Source organism: Colobus angolensis, unplaced genomic scaffold (assembly GCF_000951035.1).
Source record: "Colobus angolensis palliatus isolate OR3802 unplaced genomic scaffold, Cang.pa_1.0 Scaffold196, whole genome shotgun sequence".
NCBI classification, from domain to species: domain Eukaryota; kingdom Metazoa; phylum Chordata; class Mammalia; order Primates; family Cercopithecidae; genus Colobus; species Colobus angolensis.
The window spans coordinates 7,772,177-7,786,355 of NW_012115110.1; the positions used below are offsets into that span (position 1 = coordinate 7,772,177).

General features: G+C 43.9%; 1 protein-coding gene across 2 annotated transcripts in view; it reads left to right on the top strand.

Moving 5' to 3' along the window:
* The first annotated feature begins 4 nt into the window (after positions 1 to 4).
* Positions 5 to 14,179, top strand: part of CCT5 (chaperonin containing TCP1, subunit 5 (epsilon)) — a 16,481-nt gene continuing 2,306 nt past the window's right edge. The window contains exons 1-10 of one of the 2 annotated variants that reach the window (XM_011940971.1): positions 5 to 510; positions 4,308 to 4,368; positions 4,832 to 4,996; positions 6,116 to 6,314; positions 8,231 to 8,423; positions 8,506 to 8,655; positions 10,855 to 10,974; positions 11,626 to 11,811; positions 12,522 to 12,659; positions 13,171 to 13,351. In XM_011940971.1, coding sequence (XP_011796361.1) covers positions 406 to 510; positions 4,308 to 4,368; positions 4,832 to 4,996; positions 6,116 to 6,314; positions 8,231 to 8,423; positions 8,506 to 8,655; positions 10,855 to 10,974; positions 11,626 to 11,811; positions 12,522 to 12,659; positions 13,171 to 13,351 — 1,498 coding nt within the window. In that variant the 5' untranslated portion in view covers positions 5 to 405. The remainder of the gene's footprint in view (positions 511 to 4,307; positions 4,369 to 4,831; positions 4,997 to 6,115; positions 6,315 to 8,230; positions 8,424 to 8,505; positions 8,656 to 10,854; positions 10,975 to 11,625; positions 11,812 to 12,521; positions 12,660 to 13,170; positions 13,352 to 14,179) is intronic. The other variant, XM_011940972.1, reaches the window with a different exon arrangement.

The window sequence follows — 14,179 nt, forward strand, 5'->3', positions numbered from 1 at the left end:
GGAAGGAAATGGGTCCTACCATCTTCTCGGAGCCGGAGTTGGAAGAAATGAAGACATAATGCTTTAAGTCAATGAATTCCTCCTTGGTACCCACTATCAGAAACTCTCAATGGTAAAATTTTAAAAACTGACAAATTCAATCTGCTCTTGACTTGTGTGTCCTAACATTTCCACTAAGTGTCTTCAAACCTCCCCCCACGGCTTCCTGGATAATAGAAGTTCCCGAAGGCCGCCGATTCCAGAAGATACTGTCTGGTGTGAAATTAGTCTCAGTTAAAATATAAGTCCCGCGCGTCTTGTGCTGCGCGTGCGCAAGCTTTTGGGTCCTCCCGCGAGAGAAAAGTGCGTTCTCGCTTCCGTAGCGGTCTCCGCCGGTTGGGGTAAAGTAACTCCGGCTGCTCCACAATGGCGTCTATGGGGACCCTCGCCTTCGATGAATATGGGCGCCCTTTTCTCATCATCAAGGATCAGGACCGCAAGTCCCGTCTTATGGGACTTGAGGCCCTTAAGGTAATGGCACAGGGACCTGCTCGCGGTGGGCTGAGGGGAGGCGGCCGAGGCCGTGGCTCTGCGCCTGCGCGAGCTTAGGAGTCGCTGTGCCATGTGCTCCCCGGAAAGGTCGAGAATCTCCGTCTCCCGGCGGTCTCCGGCCGCGCACCCGGCTCACTGAGCTCGGGAGAGGCTAGCTCGTAATCCTGGGCTCGGAATGTGGGGGCCACTAGGCTGGGCCGCCAGCGCCCTTCGGAGCTGGGCGGGGCCGCTCAGTCCGGTCGCCCGCGGGAGCGAAGCGGGACCGCCTCCCTGCCCGGCCCCTGCAGCCTGAGGGCCGCGTGGGACTGCGCTGCCGTGGGAAGGCGCCGGGGAGATGCTCCGTCACCTGTTGGTTAAGGCGCTGCTGCTTAACCCTCCGCTGGTCCTCCCGCAACGGCCCTTCCGTTTTCTTTGTCACTCGTAAAGATGTGGTCACTTACAGGGTATTTCATTTCTGAGTGCTTTTTTGCCCACCCTTGAGGAAAAATAGCGAAGAGTGAAAAAACGGACGCACAAAATCGTAATGCAAGGCTGTGTGCGGTGAGGAGGACAGCTATGGAGAGAGTTCTGATAAGCGTGGTGCTGGAGGACAGCGTTAGATCAGGGATAAGAGCATTCTAGGGAGAGGAAACGTAGAAGTAAAGGCTTGGGCAAGAATGCGCATGGCCCGTTGTAGAGTGGAAGAGCCATCCAGTTTTAATGGAGCACTGAAGCTATTGAATGCCCAGAATGGAAAATACGACGTCATCCTTGGGAAAGAAGGGGAGCCACTGAGTGGGTTTTGAGCAGAATTTAAGTAGAGCTGCGCTTCAGGCAGCAACGCTTGAGATGGACCGAAGGGTATGAAGACCAAAGGGGTTAAAGAAGCCAGGGCAGGGGTGCAGGTAAGAAAGGGTCATCTGAGCACCAGACGTTGACAGAAAATGTAGAGGAAGGGACACTCCGAGAGGACCTTCAGGGTTTGTTATAAAGTGAATTCGTAATAGGCCATTCGGCCAGGTCTCAGGTGTCCCTGTTCATAGACCATTCAACCAGGTCTCAGGTGTCCCTGTTCACTTAATGTCTTGGAGGTTTACTTACACAAAGTTAGAAACAATACAGTTCCCCCATGGACTCTTTGTTTGACTTAGTGTAAGTTACACAACCTCTCGGAACCTCCTTTTCCAGTGGAGGTGATACGCCTCCATAACGCTGAAGACTTGACAGTGATATTCAATGGAGTGACTTAGAGGGGCTGCACAGTGGGTGATCCATGGCAGGCACTCAGTATTTGTTTCCTTTCTAGAAAGAAAAATGTTTCAAGCTACTTGTATTACGTATCCTATTTTATTTTTCACTTACAGGGACCTGCAGGGAAAGTAACATCCAGTACACATACGCAGTATAACAACGTAACTAAAGCTATAGGTTGTTTTGCATCAGCCATTTTGTTCTAACTGCATGCATTTGTGCCCAGAAGTCTCACACTCTGACATAGTTATTTTTCCAAAACTGGGGACCTGGGCCCAGAGCAGTTGAGAAATTGTTCTAAAGAGCAATTGCAAGCAAAGATCAGCACCATGGTTCAAGGCCACCTCTTGGAGTCAAAGCCAGTGGTCTAGAGCAGCATTCTCAAGCTTGACATTATTGACATTCGAGGTCAGATCGTTCTTTGCTGTGGGAGCTCATTTGGACGGTAACGTGGGTGTTTAAATCTCTTTGGATGCTGTGTGTAGGCATCCTTTGAGTGTTGAGGCTCAGCAGTTTAGGGATATACACTTGCTCCCTGACCTCATAAAACGTCCAGCTAACTTGAGGAACTAAAATATATGGAAATTGAAGGCAACAGTGAAAGAAATGTATGGGCCATGACTTGAACGTTTGGATGGTAATGGTCACGGTTCTTTTTCTCTGGTCATTTAGAGCCTTAAAGGTAATATGTATTTTGCTGAGATTCTTTAGTTGTTTTACACTTAACTGTATAATATTTCGCCTTAAAAATGTAGGCATTGACCAGGCGCGGTGGCTCAGGCCTGTAATCCCAGCACTTTGGGAGGCTGAGGTGGGTGGATCACAGGATCAGGAGTTGGAGACCGGCCTGACCAACATGGTGAAACCCCATCTCTACTAAAAATACAAAAATTAGCCGGGGGTGGTGGCATGCACCTGTAATCCCAGCTGCTTAGGAGGCTGAGGCAGAAGAATCGCTGGAACCTGGGAGGCGGAGGTTGCAGTGAGCCAAGATTGTGCCACTGCACTCCAGCCTGGGTGACAGAGCAGGACTCTGTCTCAAATAAAAAAAAAAGTGCAGGCATTAGTTGGCTTAGGAAGGAATCATATTCTAAAACCGTATAACCTAAAACAGAGCAGGCTAAGTTTCCAGGCCAGCCAGCATAATTCTGTTTTGTCCATAATATGTATTACGGCTTGATGTTTAGACTCTTCCCTCTGGAAACACACAGAACTAGCAGAAGGAAGGAAAAGGTTTTTTCCACTTTACCGTGCAGTAGAGCAAGATATATATCAGGATTTCGGGATCTCTCCTATTTGCCAAATTATTTACATCCTTTTCTTTCTGCCTCTTGCTTTCTCCTAAAAAAATAATAATAATAATAATTTCACTCAATTTGGTAGCTAAATGTGAAAAAAAAAAAAAACAGGTAACTTTTTTATTATCACTTTGACAGCTACTTCACCTTCCTTAAGAGGGCCAGTCGCAGGCCGGGCGCAGTGGCTCACGCCTGTAATCCCAGCACTTTGGGCGGCTAAGGCGGGTGGATCACCTGAGGTCAGGAGTTCAAGACCAGCCTGGCCAACATGGCAAAATCCTGTCTCTACTAAAAACATAAAAAAAAAAAAAAGAAAAGAAAATGAGCCAGGTGTGATGGCGCGTGCCTGTAATCCCAGCTACTGGGGGGCTGAGGCAGGAGCATTGCTTAAGCCTGGGAGGTGGAGGTTGCAGTGAGCCAAGATCATGCCACTGCACTACAGCCTGGGCAACAGAGCAAGACTCTGTCTCAAAAAAAAAAAGCCAGTCACTAACTTTGATCTATAAATATCATTATTGGGATTTCAGGTGGGTGGAGGAAGATTTTTAAAGCAAGAACATTTTTTCTTTTTATTTTGTAACGGGGTCTCATCATGTTTCCCAGGCTGATCTCAAACTCCTGGCCTCAAGCAATCCTGCCTCAGCCTCCCAAGTAGGTGGGGTTACAGGTTCTAGCCACCGCACCCAGCTCAAAAGATTATAATTCTGCAGTAAATCCAGTAAATCATAGTGTGACAGTAAGGTGTTGTATGTTTACAGTTGGACTGTTTCTCATGAGTACAGGCCCCTTCTTATCTGCTGATGTGGAACCCACAGATACAGAAGCCTGAATGCAAGGGACTTGAGCATCTGTAAATTTTGGTATCCTCAGGGGCTCCTGGAACCAGTTCCCCATGGATGCTCAGGGAGGACTGTGTTGCACAGTGATCTTGCAAGGCGTGTAAGGTCATGGTCATACTGTCCCTGTTCTCAGCTGTAAATGAGCTGGTAAAAGAATCTGTCTCATTAATGTGTTGAAAATTCAGTGAGATAATACAAAGCACTTAGTTCTTTTTCTTTTATATAAGAATTGCTTATTAAAACTGGAGTTGTAAATGTTACAATACTTAGACCTGTCTGTTGCCCCTTAAATGTAGAAGCTTCTAGAAAACAGAAACTAAATCGTAAGTGATTTTTAATCATCAGATGTGTGCTTTTAACCATTGAAATTGTATGTAACAGTGTTTGCTTTTTCTGTTTGTTTCATTAGTCTCATATAATGGCAGCAAAGGCTGTAGCAAATACAATGAGAACATCACTTGGACCAAATGGTAAGAGTCCACCATTCCATGTTTTTAGCAAAAGATTTAAATCATAAAACTGTCAATACAAACCTCTCTACAGAAAGGTGGAGTATTGAGGGCAGCATCTTACTTCCTTAACACAGGCAAAATTTTGTAGTGTATCTCAGGTTTCTCAAACATGGTTATAATCGCGTGTAGTTTTAGGTCGGACTTTTTTTTTTTTTTAACACATTTAATATAATTTTATTAGCATTTTCCAAATCATAGTTGTCTTGAGATTAATACTGTATTTAATGATGCTCCATAATTTTTTGCCATTTGTGTTAGCCAATCTCAAAATGCCTTCATGCAGCTATTACTTTGTGTATGTTGAAATATTTGCATATAATAAATTGCCTAGATAAGAGCTGGGTCCGGAGGTCTTTTTTTATAGTTTGTGATATTGGTTACCAGCTGTTTGCCCAAAGCCTACTAAATGTTGTCTTTTTAGGGCTTGATAAGATGATGGTGGATAAGGATGGCGATGTGACTGTAACTAATGACGGGGCCACCATCTTAAGCATGATGGATGTTGATCATCAGATTGCCAAGCTGATGGTGGAGCTGTCCAAGTCTCAGGATGATGAAATTGGAGATGGAACCACAGGAGTGGTTGGTAAGAAAAGACAAAACCTCCTTCCTTTCTGTTTTAAGAGATGTCATTTAAGACCACAGGGCTAGCATGCCTGCCGAGATTGTTGTCTCTGAATCAGAGCCTGAGGAGACAGACAAATCCAAGTTGAAGAACACGCTACAAAACAAATGCCCGGGACCTTCAAAACCGACAGTGTTAAAAAAGAACAGAGGGCTGGGGATTGTTAGGCAAGGAGAAATCTGTAATCATTGATTGGACGCTGATTTTGTCTGTCTTTTAAGCTGTAAAGGAGGTTTGGGAAAAGTGGAGGAATTTGATTATGGATCATGTACTACACTGCTGAGTTTCCTGAGCGTGACCGCTGTATTGCATACGTGTAGGAGAATACCCTTATTCTCAGCTGTATGCCTCAATACTTATTAGTGACATGTCATGGTTTCTGCAACTAATTCTCAAATAGGTGAACAGAAACAGTATGTACATGAAGAGAAAATGTGGCAAAATGTTAATAAGTTAACTGGTACTCATTTTAGTATTGTACCTTGTTTTCTGTAGATTTGAAATCTTTAAAAAGTTGGGGAAATTGAAGACAAAATATCAGTAAAGTTCTTTTCTGCAGATAAAATTTGAATTCATTTATTCAGCAAATATTTATTGGATACCATTGTATGCCAGGCACTGTTCTCGGTGCGCTTGGAGAGCGGTAGATTTAAACAGAATTCATCTTTGTGACCCTAAAATGAGGAGAAAGGAGCATGGGGGTGGGGGGAATAAATAATAAACAAATGTTTTAGTCCTATCCCCAGGATGAATTTCACTGAATAGACCTTGGCCCATGAAACATAATAGCTTTTTACCTCTTAGAAAAATGTTCTTTTTACATTATATTCTTTAGTTACATTGTTTACATCACTGAGGGTTGAATGTTCCTCTATAAGGGGACACGTGTCCTATTAGACCTCTACTAGAACGAAAACAAGAGGCTTTCTTTTAAAAATACATAGCTTCTGCCTGTAAGATGACTTCCAGCTTAATTCTGGAAGCTTTTTCTTTCCATGACAGCATCTAACTTGTGCTGATTATACTAAAAGTGAAGTTTTGTTGTTTTCCTAAACTGATTGTCTGCTGGTTTGTTTGCAGTCCTGGCTGGTGCCTTGTTAGAAGAAGCGGAGCAATTGCTAGACCGAGGCATTCACCCAATCAGAATAGCTGATGGCTATGAGCAGGCTGCCCGCGTTGCTATTGAACACCTGGACAAGATCAGTGATAGCGTCCTTGTTGACATAAAGGACACCGAACCCCTGATTCAGACAGCAAAAACCACGCTGGGCTCCAAAGTGTACGTTTCAGTAGACGATACGATTACACATTTGTAGAGGCAGCTTGGTTGCCATTTCTTAAAGGCAGCACAAAATGACCACTGGTGGATTTGTGTTGATTTGATCATTTCTTTCAATTACTTGGTTTTGCTTTGTTTTTAATGTAGATGTAGATACATGCATTTTGTATTGTAGTTGAGAACTGAATTTCTAAGTTCATGCATAAATCCCCTTGACAATATTTGCAAAATATAGTTATTTTAATTTAGCAGAATAGATTGTGTTAAAAATCAGTCAGGGCTGGGTGCAGTGGCTCATACTTGTAATCTCAGCACTTTTAGGAGGCCAAAGCAGTAGCCTGCTTGAGCTCAGGAATTCAAGACCAGCCAGGGCAGTATAGTGGGACCCCATTGCTACAAAACATAAAAAACCAGCCAGGCATGATAGTGCACACCAGAGGCTGAGGTAAGAGGTTGAGTCTCAGCAAGCCAAGATCATGCCACTGCACTTCAGTTTGAGCAACAGAGCGAGAGACCCTGTCTCCAAAAAAAAAAAAACTAGAAAGGGTCCTACCTGGAGGATATGTGCATTTTCATAACACTTTCTATAATTTCTTTGCCGGGGAGCCACTGGGGTGGGTTCCCTTTTTTATTCAGCAAATTGCCGATCCAAAATTACAATTGAGTAAAGAGAGTCTTGAAAGTGACTTGTCTCTGGTGTTCTCAGCGTTTGCGTACTACCTGTTTGCCAGGCTTACTGCCAGGTCTTTTGGGCACTGAGACACAGCTCTCCCCCAAGGAGACTCTAGGCAACCTCAACCAAGAGGTGCACTGATGATGAACCATGACAAAGACGTGAGGTCTGTTGCCATAATATAACAGAAATCCAGTGTAAACTGCTTTATTGCATTACATTAAGTCAGTGAGGTTTTCAGTTGTGTGCTTGTGGTGGTTTTAGCAAAAAGGAAGGAGGGGTCTTCTCAACTCAGAGTAGTCAGAGAAAATGCAAGAAAAGTGTCTGCTTCTGTTGCCTTTTCCCCTGAGCCAGGCCTGTGTTAAGGCAGAAGCCTTGAGCAGTGCCTGCTGTCCTCCTCTAACCACAGATCTCAGCAGAGACTAGCTCCCTAGGCAAGAGTGAGTACGGGTAGCCTCTGTCATAAGTGTGACACTATTTTCTCATGAAAGGAGGACAACATCATTACTTCAAGTGTACAAATCTATTTTCTTGTTGCTTTATAAGTTTTCCCTGTTCTGTTTGCAAGTATTAAGTCTACTTAAGATAAAACGTTTACTTTCATGGTTCTCTTTTATAGATAACCTACAATTTCAGACATTATTTCAAGTGCTAGGTTTCCCTAGTTGTTTTTCTTGACTCTAAAATGAATTTATTTAGCAGTCTATTCACATGTTTGAAAGCTTTCAAAAAGGTAACATCCTCCATCTGTAACGGATGTTGTGGTGAATTCTTAGAAAGTGAGCAGCCCTGTCCAGTCCTTTCACCTCCCAATTAGTGCTACGCTTCATTGATATAAGACTGACTTTTCCTGAGTGATTACTTACCTTTCTCGTTCTGTTCTGAACTTGTGAAATAGGAACAGTATTCTGTAGAAGTCGTGCGTTCTGAGACCTTAGTTCATGCCAGACTACCGTGGTTTCTTGAGTACATTCATAATGGAAGGCAGTAGTAAATTTCAGAGTTAGCGAAAATAAAGATGATTTTTTTCCCATGTAAGTATATGGTCCCGTTTGGGGCTCATGGATCACAGGTTAAGAATCTCTGCCCCAGACTGTTGAAAATGCAGGTTGAGATGGCATTCCCTTCTAGAAGACTCAAAACATCATTTGATTTATATCTTTGAGTAACATTGTATCATTGGCCTGCTTTGTTTGTAGTAGTTGTGAAACCAGTGAAGTTTGTTTTGTGGTGTTTTCATCAGGGTCAACAGTTGTCACCGACAGATGGCTGAGATTGCTGTGAATGCCGTCCTCACTGTAGCAGATATGGAGCGGAGAGATGTTGACTTTGAGCTTATCAAAGTAGAAGGCAAAGTGGGCGGCAGGCTGGAGGACACTAAACTGATTAAGGGTGTGATTGTGGACAAGGATTTCAGTCACCCACAGATGCCGAAAGTAAGCCATTGCATTTCACAGCTTCGCGCTGTTGGTTAACTCTTAATTCCACCAATTAAAATGTCTTCATGTTTCCCCATAGAAAGTGGAAGATGCTAAGATTGCAATTCTCACATGTCCATTTGAACCACCCAAACCAAAAACAAAGCATAAGCTGGATGTGACGTCTGTTGAAGATTATAAAGCCCTTCAGAAATATGAAAAGGAGAAATTTGAAGAGATGATTCAACAAGTAAGACTTACCAGCATCCTCAGTGGAATTTAAACTCCCAAAGGGTACAGTTAGTTAGGTTTAGTTAGTAAATATATATAGTCTTTCTTCAGTTCTAAAACATACACGGGAAAAAAATCACATAGAAAGGCATAAACAGGGAAGAATTCTGATTTTGTCTTAAAATGGTAGTGTGTTCAGGCTGGGTGTGGTGGCTTATGCCTCTAATCCCAGCACTTTGGGAGGCCAAGGCAGGCTGATCATGAGATCGTCGAGACCATCCTGGCTAACACAGTGAAACCGCATCTCTACTAAAAATGCAAAAAGTTAGCCAGGCGTGGTGGCGGGCACCTATAGTCCCATCTACTCAGGAGGCTGAGAAAGGTGAACTGCTTGAACCCAGGAGGCAGAGGTTGCAGCAAGCTGAGGTGACACCATTACACTCCAGCCTGGGTGACAGAGCAAGACTCTGTCTCAAAAGGTAGTATGTTCAGGGTCCTGAAAGAAGTGACCCTGTTACCTAAAGCCATGTTTTCAATTGTACATACTATATTTGCTCTCCTGGACAATTTTAATGTAACTTACCTTAAGATTTCTGACTATACCTTTTAGACAAGAGTTAATGAGTAACTGGAGTTAAACCAGAATGCACTTAGAGTAATCCCAGTTCTTCACTCAGTTAAGTCTAGTTTGGGTTCATGAATACCTTAGCATAGGTGTGCTTTCTCTCTGACCTACCAGCTCCTCTCTGGGGGCTGCGTCCCTGGGAGTTGAAAACACCGGTACTCAAGAAGACAGGAACATGGTTGGCTAGAGCATTATTTATCATAGCAAACCAACTAGAGACGATTTTCATGTCTGTTCTTGGGAAAGTCATTGTACTTACTCATTCATGATACAGTTCTTTGTGCCTACGACATACCAGGCTCTGTTGTAAGCACTAAAGGTACAGCAGGGAATGAAGCCAAGCTCGTGCTCTTGAGGCACAAATAGGGGAAAGATGGGTACAGCTCCCTTACAGACACTGGTCAGAGACGTGACCTGTAAGGAGAGGCCAACATTGAGTGAGAGCAGCGCCCCTAGGGGAGGAGCATTCCAGGCTGAGGACAGATGGGGATGCTGTTGAGCCAGGAACGTGTTGGCTTCTACAAGGAACAGCCACCCTCAGGGATTGGAACATGCTGGCAGGAGCTTATGCATAAAGGCCATCAGTGGTCATGAGAATGGTGGCTCAGCTGCGCTGGCAGGTCAGAGATAAACTGAGAGGCCAGGGATGTTACTGGATCATGCTGGTGAGGCGCAGGTTGCTGAGAATGAGAAAGGGATGGGGCTAGATGCTAAAAATGTTACAGAATGAGAGGCAGGGACCCAAACAGGAACGTTGTAGGTGACTGAGGAGTAAGAAGGACCCCTCTCCTGTTTTGAGCACGTGAGAGGGAAAGCAGCTGCCATCTGAGGAGGGTTGCAGGTGCAGGCTGGTTTTCAGGGCTTATGACGGAGAGGTTGTGTAAGGAGGCTGCTGTTCTGGACTGAGTTCAGAGGGTCAGGGAAGGAAGAGAGGGAGAGCCAGGCAGTAGCAGGTGGTCTGGGAGGCCTGATGGAGACAGGTAGGTGAGAGTTGTGGGGCATGGCCTGGCAGTCCCAGCCGGATCGTTGCCCTCCTGTTTGGGAAAAGTCATTTTGCCCTTTGCAGGTCGGGTGAGGGTGCTTCTTATGGGAAGCAGGGTCATCTCTGTGGGTGCCTGATTTAGTTTATATCTGTGGATCCACTGAGGATTGTCCATCCAGGTGAGATGGGCAAGTTGCAAGTGGTTCATAACATTGTTAGTTTAAAACATACTCAGATGAAACTACTCCGTAGGTATTAGTGACAGGACAGAGCTGTTAGCCATTTTCCCCATGGTTGGAAAGAGTATTAGCTTTGTTGACATTTCTGTTGACTTCACATCGCTTTAACAATAGGATTCAGCATGAATTACTGCTTGTGGTTTTTAAAGCATCTTTAAACAATGAGGTGATCCCCATTGATAAAATACTCACTATTTAGAATTTGGAACTGACAGAAAAGTGGACACTTGCCTATTTCCTTCCTTCTCTTTCCTTTGGTTTTGTGTTCAAGTGCACATGCCTTACCCCCAGCTGTGCCTCTCCTTTTTTCAAACATAACGAAGAATAAATACCCACTTTCTCTTAATACAATTGCGGTGTTTCTTTTCCCAGATTAAAGAGACTGGTGCTAACCTAGCAATTTGTCAGTGGGGTTTTGATGATGAAGCAAATCACTTACTTCTTCAGAACAACTTGCCTGCGGTTCGCTGGGTAGGAGGACCTGAAATTGAGGTAGGTTGCTCCACATGAAGAGACTTTGAGATGTAGGGGTTCAGCTTATGTGTTGAGGGGTGTTTTGATAGCCCTGCCTTAAATAACTGCATCATACCAAGGCTGGGAGATGAGGGGAGGGTGAGCTGGGAGAGAGGAAAGCGCTGGAATCTTTGTTACTGTTTGGATAACAGCGCGGTGTGTTTCTGGTGTTCCCTGGCATTTTGAAATTCTCTCCCTGTGTTGTCTCACTTGGCCCTATCGTTGACTTACTAAGGCTGGAAGACCTGGTCTCATCCAGATACTAACGGCAGTCCCAGGCAGTGCTGCCTCAGTGGTTCTCACTGCAGCACAGTGCAGGGAACATGCAGGCTGGGTTCCCAGAGAGAGGGAGGGCTGCGCAGAGGGGAGATGAGGGCATGAGCTTAGGGGACGGGCGCAGGGTGATAGATCCGGGCAGCACCAAAGCCCCAGATCAAGACGCCCAGCTCCTCAAAAGCCTTGTTACCTAACAAGGTGATTTGGGTTGAACTGAAGATGTTTTGGTCAAAGTGGGGCAGCAATTCTAGTGAACAAGGTGGTCTTAGATCAGGTTTTGCTGATTTGTGTCCAGTTTTGAAAGTTAACTTCACCAGTACTGTCTTCGTCGTTCTCCCTGACCACCCCAATTAGCTGATTGCCATCGCTACAGGAGGTCGGATCGTCCCCAGGTTCTCAGAGCTCACAGCCGAGAAGCTGGGCTTTGCTGGTCTTGTACAGGAGATCTCATTTGGGACAACTAAGGATAAAATGCTGGTCATTGAGCAGTGTAAGAACTCCAGAGCTGTAACCATTTTTATTAGAGGAGGAAATAAAATGGTGAGAATTCAACTATTTGTCCTATACTATTGCTTATTTTGCTTCATGGTCTGGTTTTTTTGCCTGTATATATTTAACAGAGACACAGTCACCCTAAGAAAAATAATCATGTTTCTCAAACAATGATGTATCATGGTTAATTTCACGAGGCACCTTTGCCTTTCTGCTGTCTCTTGTAGTATACAATACATGCGATGAGATTTTTATATCTTTTTAAATACTTAAGCACAGTTTAAATATTCAAGTCTTGGATTTTAGAATGTTGGGTACAATTACCTTAGGGGTTGGTTAAACCGCTAGTCCTAGCAACATAAGACTCATTTTAATAACAAATTACAATATGGTATTCCCAAGGATGACTTACATCTGTCCCTTAGGTAGAAAAAGGGAACCCAAGTGAATAAGCATCGATGACCTCTGTTCTTTGAGAATGAGTTGTAGCACATTGTGATAAATCTTTGTGAGGTTTGTCGGTTTTTGACTCTTGCTTAACCGTGTATCCTAGAATGAGTCACTGGCCACCTCTGCCTCTTGAATTTTATTAACTACGTTACAGGAAGGAAAGCTAGAAAGATACAGATCATCTGATAGTGGAGGCCATCTAAATTAATTAGAGCACAGCCTCTCTGTCTTTAAAAAGGTGCCAGATACTTGCCTCTAAATTGAATAGATCTTGATCACATTAATTTAGGCAAAGCTGTTTTCCTTAGATCATTGAGGAGGCGAAACGATCCCTTCACGATGCATTGTGTGTCATCCGGAACCTCATCCGTGATAATCGTGTGGTGTACGGAGGAGGGGCTGCTGAGATATCCTGTGCCCTGGCAGTTAGCCAAGAGGCGGATAAGGTAAGGGATATGTGCAGACTTAGTGAAAGACTCGGGCCTCGCAGATAGTGGAGGCTGTGAGGCTGCAGAACAACGAGGTGCTGGACGCAAAACGAACGAAAGCATCGTGAGCTGTGTTGAGGTGACAGGTGTTTTAATCTAAGTTAATTCCCATGTTCATGTATTCAGATTCTGGTTACCATAAACTAGCATTTCTCAGCTGTTTTCAGCCAGTTCATCCTTGAAATAATAAATCTCTGGTCTTTTACTGTTATGTGAAATTCTAAATTAGTATTATAACTTAAAGATAAGTTGTAAGAGCTGTTGTATTTTGAGACATCGCTCATGTATGTATACCCTCTGCCCATATTCTGTAGTGACAATATTCTGATAGATACAAAAATAGAGACAGCCTATTCTTAAAATTCTTTGTGAGCTGACTTTTCCAAGTATGTGATACAGTGTGTTTTCAAGGTGCTGCTGGGTTGTTTGTTTTGCCAAGTGCACTTACCATACCTCTGCACCTTTCCAGTGCCCCACCTTGGAACAGTACGCCATGAGAGCGTTTGCCGACGCGCTGGAGGTCATCCCCATGGCCCTCTCTGAAAACAGTGGCATGAATCCCATCCAGACTATGACCGAAGTCCGAGCCAGACAGGTGAAGGAGATGAACCCTGCTCTTGGCATCGACTGTTTGCACAAGGGGACAAATGGTGAGGAGCTGTCACACCTCTGCGTGGGGTGTCTGATTTAAACTGAATAATCATCCACTGTATGTACTGTGAGATGATGGTATCTTTTTAAATATGTAAACCCACTTCAGGTGTTTAAATCCTGAGTTTTAGAATGTTTGATTGATTGCCATAGGAATTGGTTAAACTACTAGACCTAGCAACATAAGACTCATTTTAATAACAGTAAACTACATATGGTACTATCACCAAAGATGACTTAGGTTTTAATCTCTGGTTTTTGGGAAGTAATGCCATATTGCTGTTTTTACACAAATGTCTGTCAGTGGACAGCATATAAAACAGCTCTGAAGTGGGCTTTAGTTCACAGTTCACTGGGTTAATCCAGCACACTGTGGAGTGTTTTCTAAATGTAATACTATAACCTCTGTAGCCCAGCTCCCAAAAAGATATGGTGGCTGTAGCTTGTTGAAACAGTGGTCCCAGGCATTTCTGTACTAAATCAGGCCATGTCTGTAATCCATCCACAGAATGTGACAGTTTGTTTTTGCTTAAAAGTATAGGTGGTACATTCTGCTTTCCATGCTCATATCCCAAGAGTTTCAATAATAGCAACTCTTTGTGAGGCAAATATTTAATGTTTCTAACTTGAATGCTTGGTTGTGCTCAAATTTAGCATTTCTAGGGCCGGGCTCAGTGACTCATGACTGTAATCCCAGCACTTTAGGAGGCCAAGCCAGATGGATCACCTGAGGTCAGGAGTTTGATACCAGCCTGACCAACATGGTGAAACACCATCTCTACTAAAAATATAAAAATTAGCTGGGCCTGGTGACGGATGCCTGTAAT